This window comes from Vigna radiata, chromosome 1 (assembly GCF_000741045.1).
Source record: "Vigna radiata var. radiata cultivar VC1973A chromosome 1, Vradiata_ver6, whole genome shotgun sequence".
Taxonomy (NCBI): domain Eukaryota; kingdom Viridiplantae; phylum Streptophyta; class Magnoliopsida; order Fabales; family Fabaceae; genus Vigna; species Vigna radiata.
Genome location: NC_028351.1, coordinates 11,684,130 through 11,705,650, shown reverse-complemented (window position 1 = coordinate 11,705,650; position 21,521 = coordinate 11,684,130). Strand labels below are relative to the sequence as shown.

At 30.2% G+C, this 21,521-nt stretch overlaps 2 protein-coding genes and 1 long non-coding RNA gene across 3 annotated transcripts; 1 reads left to right on the top strand and 2 right to left on the bottom strand.

The window, feature by feature from the left end:
- Positions 1–9: 9 nt before the first annotated feature.
- On the bottom strand, positions 10–2,257 carry LOC106769098 (UDP-glycosyltransferase 83A1-like). The gene is made up of 2 exons (XM_014654576.2): positions 1,752–2,257; positions 10–1,007 (listed from the first exon to the last, which is right to left on the bottom strand). Exons 1-2 carry the CDS (start codon positions 2,236–2,238, stop codon positions 139–141), a joined length of 1,356 nt encoding a protein of 451 aa, XP_014510062.1. The 5' UTR covers positions 2,239–2,257; the 3' UTR covers positions 10–138.
- A 4,767-nt stretch (positions 2,258–7,024) lies between these two features.
- On the bottom strand, positions 7,025–16,428 carry LOC106768638 (UDP-glycosyltransferase 83A1). Its single transcript, XM_014653890.2, has 4 exons — positions 15,852–16,428; positions 14,468–14,569; positions 8,170–8,628; positions 7,025–8,015 (listed from the first exon to the last, which is right to left on the bottom strand). Exons 1-4 carry the CDS (start codon positions 16,339–16,341, stop codon positions 7,129–7,131), a joined length of 1,938 nt encoding a protein of 645 aa, XP_014509376.2. The 5' UTR covers positions 16,342–16,428; the 3' UTR covers positions 7,025–7,128.
- LOC106776952 lies at positions 16,225–18,045 on the top strand. Its single transcript, XR_001376910.2, has 3 exons — positions 16,225–16,310; positions 17,704–17,776; positions 17,910–18,045. It is a non-coding gene; the product is annotated as an uncharacterized LOC106776952 (long non-coding RNA).
- The last annotated feature ends 3,476 nt before the right edge of the window (positions 18,046–21,521 follow it).

Genomic DNA, 21,521 nt, shown 5'->3' with positions numbered 1-21,521 from the left:
CAACCTCCAACCCATATCAATGAACTCTAACAAGTTACACTTCACTTCTATTTGACATATTACTTCCAAATTGCATCCATGTTCATCACTCAAAAAGTTGATCTAATGATCCAAAACACACACATAAAAGGAAAAATCCTACTCTTTGATCCACTTGACCAATTTTTTAAGGTTCTCTGAAGATCGACCTTTGTCTAAAACCTTTTCCTTTAACTTCATAGACCTTGTTCTCATGTTCACATCACTTAGTATTTGCTCCAATTTCTTCTTTATCTCCCACCTTGACACAACTCCATTTTCATCCAACTCCAATCCCATCCCAACCTTCAATTCATCACAAATATATGCTTTGTTATAGATTTGGTCAGCAAAATATGGCCAACACAAGAAGGGCACCCCATTACACAAACCTTCCATGGTTGAGTTCCAACCACAATGGCTAACAAAGGAAGCAATGGCAGAGTGGTTTAGCACCTTTTGTTGAGGAGCCCATTGAACTATCTTACCTTTATTCCCTTGGAATTCATTAGGGTATGTCATCTTGTTGTCTTCTCTCACAACCCAAAGAAAAGGTCTATTGGTGAGGTCTAGTCCTAGTGCAAGTTCATTGAATTGGTTTTGGTCAAAACATGTGATACTACCAAATGCAACATATATAACAGAACACTGAGGTTGTTGATCGAGCCAACTCGTGCAAGAGAGATCTTCTTCCCAAAGTTGTCCCATTGATCTTGTCGATGATGCATTCATGTTGCTATAATTTCTCAACAATGGGCCAATTGGGAGGATCTTGGGAAAGAAGCTTAAAACCCTAGGTTCAAGTTCATATGTCGTGTCACAAAACCATAGTTCTGTCAAATTTGAACATTTTGCACAAGTATCTAAGTAATTCAACATTTGTTTAGTATTCATTGTGTCACTCAAATTCAACCAGAAAATACTTTTTGTGTCCATCTCTAACCTGCCTGGTGATAGTTGAATTGTCTCTTTAGTGGTCAACAATGACCCTACAATAAAAAAAAAATTATAATTAGTAAGTGTAGTTTTATGGGAACAGATATCATTTTATTAGATATTTTCATGATTTTATTAGGTAAATTAACACAAATTTTAACAGGAACTATGTAATATTTAGTAGAAAATGTATTTATGAAAACAAAATTGTTGATAAATGATCAATATTTTACTTAGACGAAATAAAATTAGTTTTTTATACATAAAAAAGAAATGAAACGTATAGAAAATAGTTGTAATAACTTAATCAATTTCCATTATTATGTAATGTAGTACATTCTCATTTTTATTCCATATAAAACTTAAACTTACACTTAAATTTTTATAATTTATGTGAAAAATTAAGGTTGACTAGACTAATTTTAAATCTATTAAGTTGTTGTAGTCCATTGTATTTAATACATATTGAGAGATGATATCCAAATGTACAACAATTATTATATCAATTTATTTGATTAAATATTTAATAATTAAAAATTTAGAAAATATTTATATAAATCAAAATATATTTATACAATTAAATATGCTTTTAATATTTATATATGTAAAACAAATTTTAAAAAAACAAAAGTAAAAAAAGTTGACTAGCTGATCTACCAACTCATCGATTTTTTTATCCGTTTTTGAGAAATCAATAACGGGTGAGGCGAAACATTTTGATAACTTAAAAATGATTTAACAAGAAAAGAAGTGATGAAATTAAATAAATAACATAATAGGATAAAGTAAAATGTTACCATCAGAATTTATGATGCCATCATGAATAAGTTTGGGTATGTTGTAAATTAAGGCAAAAATGGCTGCTGATGCAGGGCAGAATAGAGCTCCTTTGATTCCCAGTTTGCAGGCAACGTTCAATGACCATGCCATGTTTACATCTGCAACAATGAATCTGATTCTGTTCTCAGATTTGGAAATCATATTTTGTTCTGTGATGAGGTTCTCAAGTGCATGAGGCATGCTGCTTAGACTAACATCAAACAGCTTTGACAAATCCTTTCTGTCATGATCAGCTTCCAAGCCATCTGGGATTGACACCAACTTTATCAGTGGATTTTGATCTCGTTGCTCCACCATGCAACTCACCATTATCCTGTGGTTGAACTCTGTGTTCACGAAAACCACTTTACATCCATTCTCCACCAGCTTTTCTGACAGGATCATCATCGGATTCACATGCCCTTGTGCAGGGAATGGCAGAACTAGCACTGTTGGAATGCTCATTCTCAACTATAGCCTTGATTTCGACTCTCTGATCTTTAAAAAACATACACACATATATATATATAAAAGAATTATATATATATTAGATTGAAATATTCTTTTTTAAGGTAAGTGTTTTCTCTAACACAAATTAGAAATATCTTTACACTCTTAATTTTTAAATAATACGATATTTTTTTTAAAAAAAAGATAAATATAATTTTATTAGAATATAATAAATTATTTGTCAGTCTATTTTAAAATTAAAAACATTTGAAAAGTATATATTAAATTTTTTTTTGAGAAAAGTTAATGTCATTTAGTATAATATAAAGTGAGATATATGGAGTTGTCTCTTATTTTATTACAAAATTCAGACATATTTAAGAACAGGTGACAGTTCAAACTCCTAATTATTTTCTTAAAAAACTAAAATAATAATAATAATAATAATATTTATGAGGAGTCTTTGAGTTGGAAACTTTTCCCTATCTTGAAGTATAGAGTATTATCCTGCAATCTTAAATTTTTAGCCAAAAAAGAGAGGAAGAAAGGACTATATTAATGGCAACACGTTTACATGTCACTTTCTTATTTCTTATATTATGTTAATGTTATTGTCAACTAAATATTTGGTAATATGCCATAAGTAACTTCAATGAATACTCTCTCATATTTTAGTGAAATTTGTTCAATTTGATGCCGAAGGGAAGATACATATTTACTAGACACGATTAATTTGGGTAGAGTTATCTCTATTTCTCCTCCCTACTTACCAAACAATAACCCCAAAATAGGTAAGTGATAAATGTACCAACAAAATTATTAATATCTCATACTATATAAAGAAAAAAATTAAAAAGCACATAAATCTAAGAAAAATATATATATATATATATATATATATATATATATATATATATATATATATATATAACAATGGCCATTTAATGGAAATTAAAAACTTAATTATATATATATATATATATATATATATATATATATATATATTTGTTGTTCACTAAAAGTTTCACATCAAAATACAAAATTACAATAAGAGTGCATAATTTAGAATTTTCGCTATAATTTATTAAGTTTACGTAAGACTAGGTTAGTTATATGTTACAAAATGGATTTCAATTTTGGTTACATATATATGAGTTATTGTAACAACTAATACATAAAATGAAGTAAAGATGATCTATTAAGACATAATCACAAGTAAGACATAAACGCAAGTAGATATGTCAATTTGTTACCTATTATATGGTTTGACTTTGATCCATGGATCTTCTTTTAAGAAAAAGTATTTATTTTAAATATAATAAAAAATAAAATTAACTTTTAATTTTTCACAAATCTAAATACTTTTAATAAACTAACATAAATTTTGTAAAATATTTTAATAAACTTGGTTGTTTGTTTTCAGAAAAATTACACAGCAATATAGAATGTTGAAATCCTTGACTGATTAAACATATTTAATTTTTCTGAATCAACATATATTTAAAGTATATAAAATAGTTATTTAATTTTGTTGTGCAAAATATTCATCTAGATATGAATCAAAACTAAATACGATATATGAATTTGAAAGTTTAAAATAATGAATTTTTAAATAATATGTTTATGAACTTTTTATTATAAGTTGTTTATTTTTTTTTAATGTATGACTTAAATTTATACTTAAACTCTACCAATTATTTATTTCTCTTTAATAGTATATATATATATATTTATAATATAGATATATTTAGTAATTATTAAAAAAATTTAATGTGAATTTTATTCAAATTAATTTTATATTCTCATATTTTGGTTAGACTTTATGTTTCTTATGACATGTTTGAGACTTTATGACAATGTACTACATATTACTTTATGTTATAAGTTTTATTCTTTATGAGATTAATAAAATTAGTAAGTATATTATAGTCAATAATGATATTAAATTATATATTATATATTTTATTTAATAAGTATGATATTAAAATATTGATTTAATAAGAGGTTATGTGGAATCATGAAAGAGAATATTAAAATAAGACATCAATATTAATAGAAAAACTAATAAAAATTTAGAAATTCATAAGACATTATTAAGGTATTTTTGTTTTAAAATTTATTTAATATAGCGTCGACCTGGTCAATGCTAATGATAATAAATTCAAACAAAAATTATCATATATACCTCTATATTCAACAAATATGAATGAAAAAATAGAAAAATAATTATAATGGATAAAAGAGATGAAGGTGTATAAGGGAGATGAATGTGTATGGAAAAAATGATTATGAAGGAAGGAGATAAACAGAAGAATTAATGTGGATGAAAAAAAAAAAATAGGAGAAAATAAGTGTGAGAATACTTATGAATGTGAATCAAGAGAAAAAGAGTGTAAGGAGATTTATATAAAAAATGAAATAAAAAAATTATGAGTAAAGAGACTTTGTCATCTTTAAAACTCTATTATTAGATTAAAAGTTATTACGGTACATATTCAATATGATCCATACTAACATTATTTATTTTGATTTTTTTTATATAATTAATGTCTACTAAACCAATACTAAATTAAATAAACGAAATATAAAAAATAAATAAGGTTAATATCGATTAAACACTAATCTTATTTATTTTAGTTATATATATTTATTTATTTAACGTTTGTGGAGTTAAAATTAATTTAAAAATTAAAATATTACAACTAAATAAGATTAATATTTAGTAAAACGATGTCAATCTTATTTATTTTTAATATTCATTCGATACATTTTCTAATATAAATATTTATTTAATAAAAAAATAAAATATAATTTTAGAAATTTTATATTTTTTTGAAATGAATCTTTTGTATTGTTTGAGTTACTTAAAATCATGCTAATAACGTTGCCATTTGACGAATACTAAAGTTTGTAAGTTAAATGTATACGTTTTCTTACAGTTCTTATATACATTGAAAGCATAATTAGCAATTATTATAGATGAATTGGATCAATCAAATCTTAGGATATTATTGGATGAGTTTGAGACCACGACATTTATGATTGCGGTGCCTAAAATGTGGTCCCTTTTCTGTATAATATTTTCATATTAAAGTAAAGTAAACCAAGTGAAAAAGACTCATCAATGAACTCCCTTCAACTTTCTTTTCTCTTTCTCCTCCATTTTCTCAAGAACGTCTGTAATATCAACAACCCTTTTTCTGAAATTTTCTTAATTATTTTCTTATCTTGCTTTCTTTTCTTATTTTATTATGTATATTATATGAAATATATCGATTAAGAATTAATAATTATTTAATTAACAGATATATTAATCGGTATTAATAGGTTTGATTATCTAAAATATATTATTTTAATAATTAATTAATATGTTTGATTGCTTGTTGAATATTTATTGGTTATTGAAAACTTAAATATAATTTGAATTTATCTGAGAGGAATTAATTATCACGGATTATACAATTGAATGTGATGTGAGGAGAATTAATGGGGTGATGGAAGTATAAAAAAAAAAGGTTAAAATGTATGAAAGACTATTAATATTAACTATACTTCTAAATAAAAGCTTATATTATATGTTCATTGAAATAAATGATAAGTAGAGATAAAATAAATAACTCATAACTTAACTAAAAGGTTTACACTCCACTTTTTATCTGAAATTTGTTATTTTAACATTTAAAATCTTTCAATTGAATTTAAAAGTTATAGATGTACGAGCTTGATCCAAAATATCATAGATGGTAATAATGAAGGTCATTTTAGATGGTATTATATATAAACAACGATGAATTTTGAATTACTTTTTAAAATAAAAAATTTAAAAAATAGTATAAATTTGACATAATTGTAGAAAATAAAATGAATGTTCTCAAATAATATCATTAAGATTAATTATTGTACTAAAAATATTTATTTATTTTAAAGTTTTAAATTTTTTTGTCACACTATCTTTAAAAAATATTAAAAAAAACTTAAAATGTATTTAAACTAAAAACAATTACAAATTAAACCATTAAATTTGTAAAACGTTTCATGCAATGAAGATGAAGGAGCGTGAAGGTTGTAGCATGGACCCTATTATGTATTTATTTGAGTGTTCAATCAACTTTATTCGGTGGCCGATGAAGATAAAAGAAGAGTTGGTGAGCACGAGGGAATTTCATTCAACTAATTTTCAAATAAAAGTCAATTCTCATTCTTATTTTACATTTCAAAAATTAGGTTTCATTTATATGGTAGTTACTCAAATATTATTTACTATATAAAATTTGACAAAAATAAAAATCAAATTAAAACAACTATGGTGTTATTAAAATTTAAATTTATAAAGCATATACATATTTTTTAATATCAAATTAATAAAATTGTCAAGAGTTTATCTATTTGAGTATATAATAAAAAAACAAAGAATAATTTTTATTTGAAATTAAGATAATGTTACTTTAACATCTAATAGTTTTTTATATCCACTTTAAATTCATTATTTTACTTTTTAATTTTTTTCTTAACAAATAAAAAAATGTTATCTTTTTTAGTGATTATATTAATTCTTAAAATGGTTTGTCAATAGACTGTTATTGTATAAAAAATAATGAACACCTTATTGTACACTTACACATTTATTAGCAATATTTAATGCAAGGATACCATCATCCTAGTACAAACTTTTACTAAATAAAAAAAACAACACCTTAGCAATAAGAAATTGGAATAAAAATCTATAACATGGGCATTGAAACAAACAAAACAAGATTTACATATATGCTAACAAATTAGCAACATATTATTTCTTTTCACAAGCGAAACAATTCATTAGCAAATAAAGATAACTACATATCAAATACATGGTATAAAACAAACTAATACAAATCTAGAGTTAACATATTCACAAAATGTCAACTCTTATTCTTTTATCATCTTCACAAACATGTTAAGATTCTCATAAGATGTTCCTCCTTTTGCTATGTTGTTCAACACTTTCTCCTTCAACTCCACAGACCTAGGTTTTATGTTGTCATCATTAAATAATTGTTCCACTTTGGTTTTCAACTCCTCTCGTGACACAACTCCATTTTGATCTTTGTCAATCCCCAAACCAACCATCAACTCATCACAAATATGTGTTCTGTTGGAAAGTTGGTCTCCAAAGTATGGCCAACACAAGAAAGGTACCCCATTGGACAAACCTTCCATGGTAGAGTTCCAGCCACAATGAGTCACAAAACATGCTATGGCAGGGTGGCTTAAAACCTTTTGTTGAGGTGCCCAGCTCACTATCTTACCTTTCTGCCCTTTGAATTCATGAGGGTATGCCATTCTATTGTCTTCTCTTATAACCCAAAGAAAAGGTCTGTTGGTGAGGTCTAGTCCTAGGGCAAGTTCATTGAATTGGTTTTGGTCAAAAAGAGTGAAACTTCCAAATGCAACATACAACACAGAACCATGAGCTTGTTCATCTAACCAACTCATGCAAGATTGATCTTCTTCCCAGAATTGTCCCATTGATTTTGTAGTTGCACTTTTCTTATTATCATTATCATTGCTTCTTAACAATGGCCCAATTGGAAGGATCTTCGGAAGATACGATAATGTCCCAGGTTCAAGTTCAGGTGTGGTGTTGCAAAGCCACCATTCTGTCAAATGAAAATTTTCTGCACAATGCAGCAAATACTTAAGCACTTTTTTACCTGTAGTTGGCTCACCCATATTCAACCAGAAAAAGTCTTCTGTGTCCATCTCAGGCATACTTGGCGAAATCCGGATTCTCTTTTCTGTCGTTGATGTTAAACCTTCAGTGAAAAACATCAACATAAAAAGAAAAGAATTAGCTTATATAATACATAATATACGTTGAAAATCCTACATGAACTAAAACATAAAGTTAAGTTTATTATATATAAGTAAATGTATAAATGAAATGAAATTTTAGCATGATATTGTTACCTAAATCAGAGTCTACAATGCCATCATGAATAAGCATAGGAACGCTGTGCAGCAAGGTGAAAATAGCTGCTGATGCTGGACACAACACAGCTCCTTTGATTCCGATTTTCCTCCCAACATCCAAAGCCCAAGCCATGCACACATCTGCAACAATGAAGTTGATTTTATTCTCACCTTTCGAATGAATATCCTCTATGAGTTTCTCAAGTGCTTCTGGCATGGTTTTTGGAATGGCTTCACACAGCTTGGCCTGATCGTTTCTGTCATCATCAGGTCCTAAACCATCAGGGATTGATACCAACTTCAGCAGTGATTCTTCATCAGGGCTTGAACCATCTTTTTGCTCCATAGAATTCACCACTCTCCTGTGGTTAAAGTCTGTGTTAACAAAAATTACTTTGCATCCATTCTCAACCAGCTTCTGTGAGAATGTCATCATGGGGTTCACATGCCCTTGTGCTGCATATGGCAAAGCTAACACAGTTGGAATTCCCATGTTAATATTTATTTGGTTTCTATTGATTCTGATTTTTTAGGCTAATTATGCATTCATTCTGTTAATACATCATAGATATATATATAGTCACTACCCTCACTATATCATAATCAAATGTCTGTAATTTTTAGCAATTGCTATCTCTCATGATTAGTCTAAATTTTCGGCTATTATACTAAGTTCTAGGAACATTGATGATGTAAGAAAGGTAGAAAGTTTCTTGTGTTCATATCAATGATTTTGTTATCCTTTACCTTGTCAAATTTCCTTTTACTTCTCTGATTCGACTTTTCTAGCGTTTTTATCATTAAACTTGTTTTTTTTTTTTTGATTGATTCAGAGTATGTTGTTAATGAATTAGGAGAAATATATAATTTTTTTTTATCATTAAACTTGTTTTTTTTTTTTTTTTNNTTNNTTNANNGNATGTTGTTAATGAATTAGGAGAAATATATAATTATTATAAGAAATATCTCTTTTAATTTGGATGTATTTGAAATGGGAGGTAATAAATGAAGTTTTCCCTATAATAAAATTTTCTAAAATTGGACAACTTTTGTAAATTAAAAATGGAGATAAACTGTTTTCTTTGTTTGATCACTTACTTTTCCAATGTGTTTTTGGATTTTAGGAATAAGTTTCCATAGATTTTGTAGCTAATTGCGTTTCAGGAAAAAAAGAAGATGAAAGAATACTATTTCGTTACGAAATGGTGTTCGAAATGATGTTCGTATATAAAACACAAATAGACAGGTTGGTGTGAACATTGTATTTCACACATAAGAAAGGCTAATTTGTAAGATAACGATCTCCTCAATTTTCCACAAACGTTAACCTAGTCAAAAGAGCAGAATTTATATTATTCAAATTTTTCTTAATTAATATTTACTTGAAAAAAAGACAACCACACGTAAGAGTTCATGTTTTTGTGCATTTCGTGCTTGGAGTACCTAACGAATGTCTAAATAAAAAATATCCACAACCAAAAAACTATGTATACCTAACATACTTTTATCTACATACATTAATTGAATGTAAGTAAAATCAAAACACATTTTTACCACATCATGTGTTCAATGTAATCAAAATGTCACGAATTACAAAAGTTAAAGACACCCAAACAAAGAGAAATTAGATACGCAAATATAAATATAATAAGAGTACTTAATTTAAAATTAACTCAACTAATCATATGCATGTTTAATTGTTAGTTAACTCTTAATTAATTTTTACATATAATATTTTTCTTTAAATTAGGAAGAGGTACATAGTAGTTCCTAACATTAAAAAAAATTAAACTCATTTACATTTCTAAAAAATTACATGTGCATGGAATGATTAAAAGAAGTATGAAATATTACAATTATCATTACTTTTTTACACTTATGAAAGGCGTGTATTAGTTGGAAACTCTTGATATGATTTCTAAACTTTATACTTTATCTAACATAGATCTATTTATGTGGTTGGATTAACAAATATTTAAAGGGAATCAAGCAATATTCTAAAATCTAAAATTTTTACAAAATAAAACTTCTTTATTTACTTTTCAAATAACATGAATCTCCTGATATGGTGTCTGATTTATGTGTTGCAACAGGAATTTCATCAAGCGATGCTGCTAAAGTTGGACTTGATATCAATATCAATACAATACTGACTTGAATGTGACATTTACAATCCATAACTATTATTCCTATTGCCTAGTTTTGGCTGATTCTCCTATGTGTGGCAAATCAAATTAAGAAATACAATGATTGTGGTTGTTTTCAACAAGTTGCAAGAATTTTAACTCTTCTCTCATTCCCCTTGAAAACATCAACTGTTCACCAAAATGAAAGCCACCATGGTTCTCTGAGGACGTTGTCCAGCTCGTCGACAGAGATCTTGTTGTCGTTGGCCTCAAAACAGAGATGGAGGTGCCTTAATATGCGTGTTCTTTGATATTCAAGTTTCGATAATAGTAAAAATGACAATTTTGGTCTGTCTAATTTATTCATCCTGTGTGCAACAAGCTTAATTAAGTGTGGTCATGAAATTGTATTTCTCAAAATCTAGTCTAAATCTAAACTTCAGCCAATAAAATATATTAGATTTATAATCCAGATGCATTTTAACTAGATGATTTAGATTTTGAATTTTTTTTTTCAATTTAATTCAAATTGGATTAAATTTAGATTGAGTCTACACCTCTCAATTCAATTAAATCAAATGCAAATGATTTAATATACTTGACTATTAAGTCTATTAGCTATAAGTTGGATAAACTAAGATTGACTTGAACACAAATTGACTTTTTGCTAATTTGAGTTTGATTCACTTGTCTCGACTTGGGTAAGGTTGTTTCACTTCAATATCGAACAAAGCTGACTTGAATCAAATTGGACATGGACTCATTTGTCATGATATAAGCATGTGTTGACTTGTCTTGACCTCTAAACGAGGCCAACTCAGTGTGACCATTAGTTTGGGCTGACTTAGCTCGACCTTTGACACGAGTCGACTCAGCTCGACCTTTGACACGAGTCGACTCTGATCGACCTTTGACTTAGGTCGACTCGGATCGACCTTCAACCTTAGTCAACTCAGCTTAACCTTAAGCTCAGGTCAATTTGGCTCGATCTTTAATTCGGGCCGACTCGACTTGACCTTCAACCTGACTTTAAGTCCAAGCTAACTCATCTCGAATTTAGTCTAGGTCAACTTATCTTGACTTTTATACATGGTCAACAAGGTTTGACCTTTAGCATAAGTAAACTCGGTTCGACCTTCAACCTAGGTTGACTTGGCTTGAGCATTATCTTAGGTCGATTCATTCTAATCTTTATACCAGGTCAACTTTACTCAACCTGTGGTCTGGGCTGATTTAACTCAAACTTGACTTGGACGACTCGGCTTAACTTTCGGCCTAGGTTAAATATTTTTTACCTTTGACCCAGGGTGACTCCATTTGTCCTCTAATTAATGGTGACTTGGTCCAAACCTTCAATGTGACCAAATTTGTATTAACTTATTGCCTGTGGCGACTCGACTCGATCTTCGGCCCAAGTTGTCTCAACTCGATCTTCAGCCCGTGCTAACTCATCATGATCTTCAATCAAGATTGACTCATTTTGACCTTTATACCAAGCTGACTCGACTCAACCAATGACATAGGTTGACTCGGTTAAATCTTCGACTTGGGAGAACTTAACTCAACCTTTACTTGGCCTAATCTTTAGCCTGTGTCAACTTTGTTTCACCTTCGACACGGTGCAACTCCATTTGATATTCAATCGAGGAAGATCAACCTCATCTTCGATTGAGTCAACTCATCGTGACCTTTGGCCCATGTTGACTCACATATCGACCTTGGCTCGGTCCTACCTGGCTTGACCTTTAATATGGATCGACTTAGTTTGACCTTTAACTCAAATCGTCTTAGTTTGACCTTCTATCCGAATCGACTCAACTTGACCTTCAGCTTGGGCTGACTTGGCTCAACCTTCGGCTGAAGTCGAGTTCGTTTGAGCTTCAACCTAAAGTGACTCCGCTTGAACTTTAGTCATGGTTGTCTTAACTCGATCTTTGACAAGTGTTGATTCGGCTCGACTTCGGCCTAGAGTCATTCTATTTGACCTTTGAACTTTAATCCAAGGTGATCGACCTTTAGTTGAGGTCGTTTTAGCCTGACCTTTGACCAGGCAATCTAGGCCCAACCTTTGGTTCGTGTTAACTTGGCCCCACCTTCAGCTCGAGTAAACTCGACTCAACCTCTAACCTAACCTTAAGTCTATGTTATCTCATCTTGACCATCAGTGTTAGCTAACTCATCCTAACCTTTATAACAGGTTGCTTCAACCTCGACAACTTTTAGCCTGGGAAGAATTAGCTTGACTTTTTGTCCAAGCCAAATTGACTCAACCTTCAAGTTGCCTTTGTGTCCATGTGGTTGAATAATGACTTTCTGTTCAGGCTGACTCATCTTGACTTTTATAATTGGTAGACTCGAGTCGACCTTCGGTCCAAGATGATTTGGCTCGATTCGACCTGACCTAACTAACTCGACCTTCTACTTAAGTTGACTCTATTCGATCTTCGACCAAGAATGACTCTTATCAACCTTCATTTGGGGTTGACTAAAGTTGATCTTCAGCTCAGGTTCACCCGGATCGACCTCGTTCATAGCTAACTAAGCTCAACCTTTGGTCCAAGCAACTCAGCTCCACGTTTAACATGACCTTAAGTCTAAAGAGACCCATCCTAACCTTTAGTCTAGGACCACTCATCCAAATATTTATTCCAATTGTACTTTGCTTGTGCTTCGACCCTGGCTAATTGGGTCCGACCTGTAATGTAGGTCGACTTGGTTCTACCTATAGCCTAAGCCGATTCATCTCAACCTTTGATTCGAACCGAATTTGATCACCTTTAGATTAAGTCTATTATATTCGACCTTCCATCCAAAGTGACTCAATTTGACCTTCGATCGAGGTCAACTTAGCTCAAGTTTTGATCGAATCTTTAAGGAATCTAAAATCAGGTGACCCTAACAGAGGACTTATCAACATATGTTTAGCCAATTTGAAGAGACATTTTATACCTTATCTAGGGAGACTTTCTATACTTAGATAGTCGAGACTAATTATATACTCGATTGTAAATCAAAAGTGACAGTAATAGAATTCATTATTATTTAGCTTTGAAAAATTGGATGTAGACTCTTTGGAGGAAGAAATGTTTTATACATAAAAATGTCTATATGACGAATTTCATGAATGTTTTATACAAAAAATATGTTAAATATATATTTCAAAATAACATATACATGAACAATGGTCGTACAATATGATCTTAAAGGAAATAAAACAAAAAAAGCTACATAATAACATTGCGTTGTTTTTGACGCTATAAAATAAAAAGACCTGTAAATAGAAATCTCAATGGCTTGAAAATATTGCTAAGGTTTTACAAGAGTTTTCATCAAAATGTCTAGTTTATTTTATCTAACATAAAATATGCATAAATTAAATTTAAATGGCAATTCCTACTCTTTAAGCCACTTGACAAACCTATTAAGGTTCTCCAATGATGCACCACCTTTGACTATGTTGTTCACGACTTTCTCCTTCAACTCAAGAGACCTTGATTTTATGTTCTCATCACTAAGGAGTTGCTCCACTTTCGAGTTTATTGCTTTGGATGACACAACTCCATTTTCGTCTTTGTCAAATCTCAAGCCAACCTTTAACTCATCACAAATGTATTTTCTGTTCTGAATTTGGTCTCCAAAATATGGCCAACACAAGAAAGGTACCCCATTGGACAAACCTTCTATGGTAGAATTCCAACCACAGTGAGTGACAAAACATGCTATGGCAGGGTGGCTTAAAACCTTTTGTTGAGGAGCCCAACTAATTATCTTACCTTTATGCCCTTTGAATTCATGAGGGTATTCCATTTTACTATCCTCTCTTATAACCCAAAGAAAAGGTCTATTGGTGAGGGCTAATCCAAGGGCAAGTTCATTGAACTGGTTTTGGTCAAAATGAGTGAAACTACCAAATGCAACATACAACACCGTACCATGATGTTGTTCATCAAGCCAATTCATGCAAGACATATCTTCTTCCCAGTATTGTCCAATTGCTTTTGTGATGCTAATTTTACTGTCATAACTTCTTAATAAAGGACCAATTGGTAGGATCTTAGGAAGAAATGATAATGCACCAGGTTCAAGTTCATGTGTGGTGTTGCAGAGCCACCATTCTGTCAAATTTAACCTTTGACAACAATGTCTTAAATACTGAAATATAATCTTACCATTTATTTTGTCTCCCATGTTGAGCCAAAATAAGTCTCTTGTGTTCATCTCGACCATACTTGGTGAAATTTGAATTGTCTCTTTCGTTGTTAATCTTTCTCCTGCAATAAAAACAAAAAAAAGAAGCATTATTGTGGCAATTGTTTGTTCAATCTTTAATACTTCTACTTATATGCACTAAATACGCCTAAAAATATAATATGATAACTTTATAAATAGTCATAAATTTTAATCAATTATAAAAAAACACTAGTATGAAAATTTTCTTTTACGTAATGATATTGTACTGTATTTGAACCAAGACAAAAACATACATTTTTTTACCTCAATTCATAACCGAGGCAAAAAGTCTACCACTTTTTGCCTCGCTTGTATATACTTTAATTACGGAACTACTACAAATAGACAAAAATAGTCGTTATTGTTTTCTTTTACTACACTAACGACACAATTAGATATTTCATTTATATTATTTAAAACCTAATATTTATTTTTTGTTGTAACTTTTTTAGAATGAGGAGCTGTTGGATACCAACATAATTAAAGAATTTTTTCTCTCATAGTTAAGATATTTTTTATGTACTAGAAATTAGTACTTGTTATGGATAGAATTGTATAGCATCTATACATATTATGCTTTGGTGTTGTTAGTTTAGTTTAGATATGATTTAATTTAGATATATTGAAATATTGATGTATTTAAGTACACGTTTTTAAATTGTTATAGAACATATATCACTTTTTACTTTTCTAAGATCTATATTACTTCCCTAATTGGTATACATACTTATAAATAACAAATGTAAATTATATTCTACACATATATCTACAACACTAATTAACAATTTAAAAAACCTCTATTTCACATCAGGACCACCTATATATAACTTACGTGCAAACTTACTCTAATAATAAAAAATAAATGAAATAACATTTGTATAATCTTTTCTTTATTATGTAAGTGTTGTTATAAATTAAAAATAGTAATTTTTCTTGCATCATAATTTTAATATAAATTATTCTATCTCATAAAACATAATTCTAAAAGACTTTTCATGTCAGATTTTCCATGAAAAAATTTAAAAAAGTGTATGCTATCAAATAAAATGATATACTTATTATGATTAAATGGTTCAATTTGTTTAAAATCATGTTCCAACAAACAGAATTACTTTATAATCTAATACACTTAGAAAGAAAAACATGCAATATAAATAAACTAAAGAAAAATGATTTTTCACATACTTAATTTTTTTTTACATTCATTTTATACTTTCTTTTTTATTTTTTACTTTTTTTTCGTAAAAAAATACAAAACTTTATATATTTTATGATAGGATTACTCTGAACTAAATAATATGAAAAGGATAGCATCATACTTACCATCAGAATCTATGGTCCCACCATGAATCAGAGAGGGAAGACTCCACAACAGGGCAAAGATAGCAGCTGATGCAGGCCATACTATTGCACCTTTGATCCCAAATTTTCTTCCAACATCCAACGCCCAAGCCATGCACAAATCTGCAATAATGAAGCTGATTCTGTTATCACCTTTCAAGTTCATATCTTCTATCAGCTTCTCAAGTGCTTTTGGCATGGAGTTCTGCAGACCATCAGATAGCTTGCTCAGATCGTTTCTGTCATCATCAGCTCCTAACCCATCAGGAATTGAAACCAACTTCATCGCCTGGTTCGTACTATGTTGTTGTTTCTCTCCAAACGAACTCACCACTCGCTTGTGGTCGAATTCTGTGTTCACAAAAACCACTCTACAACCATTCTCGACCAACTTCTGTGACAGGATCATCAAAGGATTCACATGTCCTTGTGCTGGATAAGGTACCACCAGCACAACTGGATTGTTGCTCATGTTCTTCTCAGGGTTTTTTCTTTTTCTGATGCTCCTTTTATTACTGTGATGATACAGGGATATCACTTGCTATTTATTCTGGTTTTCTTTATTTTATGAATTTAGAATTAAAATAAATAGTTTTGTGTTTTTTTTTTTAAATATTATGATTACTATCTAACCTTCTTTCTCCAAGAGTGAGAAATTTAATTATCTCACCTTCCAAAATCTTGTTCTATGGTTCCTGAAAAAGACAACCACGTCTTGCTTTTAAATATATATAAATTAATATTATTTTTGTAAACATTATTATCTTTGTCACAATGATAGCATAGGGTTCTCAGAATGATAGCAAACAAATTTTAATTAAAAATATTATTTTAGTTCTTCAAATGATTCCGCCGTGTCCTGTCTTTTGAAATTTTTGACAGCATTTGTTACATGTTTTATACAGGAGAAACTTTAACGTATTTGGATTTATTTGAATAATATGATAAGAGAAATGTATATTTTTTTTTCTTTTTATTAACATAATATCAATTATATATATTTATAAAAATTAAAAAAATGGTTTAAAAGTATTTAATAATACTATAAAAATATAAAAGTCTTCTTTATTTGAATGATTAAAATATTAATATAATAAATATTATATATTTGGCTTGGTAAAATCGGCATGCCTCTGGTGGGTCATGCTTCTAGTTTTTAAAATATACTTTCCTTGTGTTTATAATATAATAATATTTAATTTCCTTTTAATTTGTAAATAATTTTTTCTTTTATTGTTTTTTTATTCATAAATTTTTTTCTTAAAGTAATTAAAATTTATTCTTAGTATTTTTATTAGTTATTTCAAATTATTTTTTATTTTAATTTTTAATGCTGAATTTGATTCTCCTTTAAAAGAAATCCTCCAGAATTTGGTCCACATGAAACTGAATTTCCAAGGGATTTTTTATTTCAAACATCAAAAAGTTACTTAAAAGTTCTGTCCATTTGAAGAAATAATGTTCTATTGAACTTATTTGAAGAAATTCTTTTAAAAAAAATATTATTTAGAGGATATTTTAAAGATGTTAATTTTGTAATTATTTAGAATAAAAGTTATATTATTATAATGGTATGTATAAAAAAAATAATAAGAAATAAAAAATTGTAAGAGTCTAAAAATTTTTAAAGTCATTGGGACTTATGTGAGACAGTCAAGCCTATAAGGCTAGGAACAACCTCACGTTAGAGAGAAATTTTTTAGAAATTAGAACTCATTTGTTAGTTTTTATCTCTCTAAAAGTTGGGTTCTTTAAAAGTTCTGTCTTCTTTCTAAACCTTGCTCCATCTTCTCTCTACCCTTTCTCAAATTTCTACCATTGCTTTTTCAAATAGGTGGTGCCCCTATGTTCCCGGAATTGAGAGCTTTCAATCCATCCGATTAGTTTCGCGTCTCTCCACTGATAAGGTAAATTTTCCATTCTCCGCACCCTAGTGTTTTACTCATGCAAAGGTTCTACCTTGCAAGTAGAGTTATTTTTATTTTCCTTATCCTATCAAGCCCTAAAATCTATGCTCTACACCAAATTGGTGGCTTGTAGGTACTGTCGAAATTACCTCTGTGCAAAGGTACTGTTAGGGCATTTTCTAGGAACTGTGCTGTAAGAACCAAAAAGTAAGGGGAGCTAGTTATGTTTCTTTGAATTGTTTATATGCTCTACATATATGGTGAATTTTATTTTGGTGTGCTATTTTGTGTTGTAAAATATTATTATTTTATTGCAATTGAAAGTTGTGCACTGTTAATATTTTATTAATTAACAACGGTCAAATCTTTAAGTGCTGAAACGGTCAAATTTTATGTGTTGAAAGAGTCAACTTATGTGTTTTAATTTATTTTATTTATTTTATTCTTTCCTAGCTCTATAAATAGATAGCACTTTCCCATTACAAATGACCTCAGTCTTTCTCATTCTCTTCTCTTCCTAGCTTCATTTTTATTTCTCTTCTACAAATTATCCTGGGTATAAACTCTATCAGAGTAGAGTTTCTTGCTAGTTCTGTGATCCTCGAATACTTTCGAGAAGATCCTGTTGTATTCTGGGGGACTTGCNCAACACCGCGGATAAGTCCTTAAGGACAGTGAATTTACACGCTTCAGGAAATTACGGTATGAGATTTTGTAAACATTTTTACTACAATCTTAAGGACTTATATTTCAATCTCTTACTGTCAACGGTCAAAAGGTACGAAAAACTTACCTCTACTTTATTGTTTTATTGTATGATGAATTTGGAGATATGTTTATTTTCTTTCAAAGCATGAAAAAATTTATTTTTAATATTTTATTTGATATTTGTGATATGATAAAATAGTTCTTGAATTTTGATAAATTTGATACATATGAAATCATAAATATCAATTATTTTTATTGGTTTTATGATTCTGTTATAGATTGTATTGATTCCTTTTTAATACATGTATAATGTTTATTTTAATATTAAAGAGGAAAACGGTTATTTAATGACCTCTGCAGGCAGTGAGGTAAAACCTTAAATTATTTGGAGAGAGGTTTCTTTCCTAAAATTAAAATTTGCTTGAATTTTTGGATTCTGAATTCCTAATGGGGACACTGGGTTTGAGACCCTAAACAAGGGTCTGAAATTGGGTTCATAAACGAACCAGGGATGACCCCACGTCGCACAAGGGAAATTCTTTCTGATTTCCTTCTCAGTTTCATATAACGCGAGCAACAAGAAGCTTCGAGCTTCTTACTCTTTTCTTATCGCGGATCACCCGGTCTTGGGGTGAGAACGTTCTGAGTCTTGAGCAGAGGCAATGACCTCATGGTGGCGAGAATGGCGACACCGTGGGAGGCGCGACTCAGGCATATTCTCGCTTTCGATGGCGGCTCGCGGTGGACTTCCAGGGTCCTTAGTTGTGCGGATGGACCTTCTCCTTTCCCCCTTTCTTGTTCTGACTCGCGCGATCTCGCGGTGGATGGCGTTCGCGTTAGGGTTTCGATTTGGGGATTTTAAGGTTTCTGATTTTGTGATTTTGGGTTGAGTCACGAGGAAGGAACTCTGTTGCATTTTGGGGATTTCTGATCTTGTTCAAGAATTCTCTTTTAGGTGCTTTATTCTTGTTTCTAAATTTGTGTTTTGAGAGCTTTTTTTTTCTTGTTTCCCATTTGCGTTTTGAGAGTTAGAATTCTGGTTTGAAAATTTTGTGATCTTGATCAGCTCGCGTATTTGTTTGGAGGTTTTTTGGGACCTTCTGTGTTTGTTTTCCATCTTGAAATTAGGATTTTCAAATTTGGGAACTCTCATGCGGGATTTTGAAATCTGTTCTTGCGAACATTGGGTTTTCCTGGAGTTTCTGAATCTGGTTTCTTGTTGGATTTGAAACTGGCTTGGCCATGGCGGTTTCCGCTTGTTGGGGGTTGTGTGAGTGCGGCAGGAGGAGCTGCCGACAGTCAGGGGGTTGCAGTGACCTCTCATGTGAAATTCTTTTGGGCCATGGGTGAATCTGGGTTGGATTTGAATATACTGGGTTGTAGGCCAGAGTTTACACGGTTGATTGTGGATGGTTCAGTTTGAACCTAATTTGGCTGGCGGTTCAGAGGATTATTTGGAGCCTTATGATTTTAAAATCAGATTAATGTAATAGGAAATAAATTAATCAATTATTGATATTAATCAATGAAAATAAAATGTAAAGGGAAAGAGAAGAACATATTAATTTATAATAATTATAATTATGGAAACAAAGTTATTACTATTTATTTAGTAATTAATTTGAAATCAAATTACTTTATTGAAAGAGAAATTAATTTGGTTTAAAAAGGAAGGAATGAGATTTAAAGGAAAGTAATGAGGTGATTAATTAAAATAATAAATGAATTATAATTTTGAATTAATATTAAATTATATTTATTTATAATTTGTTGTTTGAATGGTTGTTTTGGTTAAGTTAATTTGATGCACTAGTTGATGTATATATTTTGGTGCACTTATAATAACCATTATTTAATTCAAACTTAGGAAACTTCCTTGGTAGAAAAAGATTTAATAATGTGTGGATAGTGAAATTTAGATGCATATCGAAAGCTGCAATGTTTGGGTTTGGGTGCTATTATTTTTGAGGTAACGATATGTTAATATAGACTGGTTATTATGGAGTTAAGCTGATAATTTTTTTTATTAACGAATTGAAAAATTATTTTGTGTGATGTTGAAATGTACAAGGATGTGTTGGTGATTATTTTATATGTTTTTGGTGCATTATAAATAAGAATATGAGTTTTTTTTATTATTATGAAAATCCAATCAAAGAAGAATTTTGACGGGAGGTATATTTTGAAGCTAAGATATTCAATGTTAATTTAATGATAATTTAACTTATGAGAAATAAGGTGAATATGATTGGTAGAATTGAATGACATGCAATGAGATTGTCACTAGAATTAAATAAATGAAAGATATGGGTCAAGCCAATATAATTTTAGCGGTTAGAATCATAAGGAAGGGAGATAGTATATTACTGTCCCAAGCACAATATATTGAGAAACGGGTTTTATGACTTAAAACCTGTGAGTACCCCTTATGATGCTAAGTGAAAAATAAAGGAGAATCATTATCTCAGCCTTAGTATGCCTAGATAATTGAGAGCTTACTGCACTTGATGAGGTTTTTTAAACCAGATACTGTTTATGCAGTAGGTAGACTGAGTAGGTATACCCAATGTCAAAATCAGGAACATTGGAGTGAACTTTACAGGCTTATGAGATATTTAAGAGGTTCAATGGATTATGCCATTGAATATAGTGGATTTCCCACTGTACTAGAAGGGTATAGTGATGCTAACTGGATCTCTGATTCAGACGAGACAAAAACCACTAGTGGTTATGTATTCACACCTTGGGTGGTGCGATTACATGGAGATCAGCCAGACAAACAATTATTGCGAGATCAACCATAGAATCTGAGTTTGTCGCTCATGAGATGGCTGGTAATGAGGCTGAGTGGTTGAAAAACTTCTTAGCGAACATTCCATTAGGAATGAAACCAATACCCCATTAATATCAATACACTGTGATTGCCAATCAGCAATAGCTATAGCTAAAAAGAAGAATTACAATGGAAAGAATAGACATGTACAATTGAGACACCAATTTGGTGAAGCAGCTGCTAAAGAGTGGAACTATTTCCATT

Bases quoted from the DNA above. Each gene is read 5' to 3' on its own strand.
- LOC106769098 (XM_014654576.2), bottom strand. From the start codon at position 2,238: ATGAGCATTCCAACAGTGCTAGTTCTGCCATTCCCTGCACAAGGGCAT. The intron at 1,008-1,751 runs GTAACATTTTAC...TTTTTATTGTAG, and splicing joins TGGCATCATAAATTCTGATG to GGTCATTGTTGACCACTAAA.
- LOC106768638 (XM_014653890.2), bottom strand. From the start codon at position 16,341: ATGAGCAACAATCCAGTTGTGCTGGTGGTACCTTATCCAGCACAAGGA. The intron at 14,570-15,851 runs GTAAGTATGATG...TTTTTATTGCAG, and splicing joins TGGGACCATAGATTCTGATG to GAGAAAGATTAACAACGAAA. The intron at 8,016-8,169 runs GTAACAATATCA...TTTTCACTGAAG, and splicing joins CATTGTAGACTCTGATTTAG to GTTTAACATCAACGACAGAA.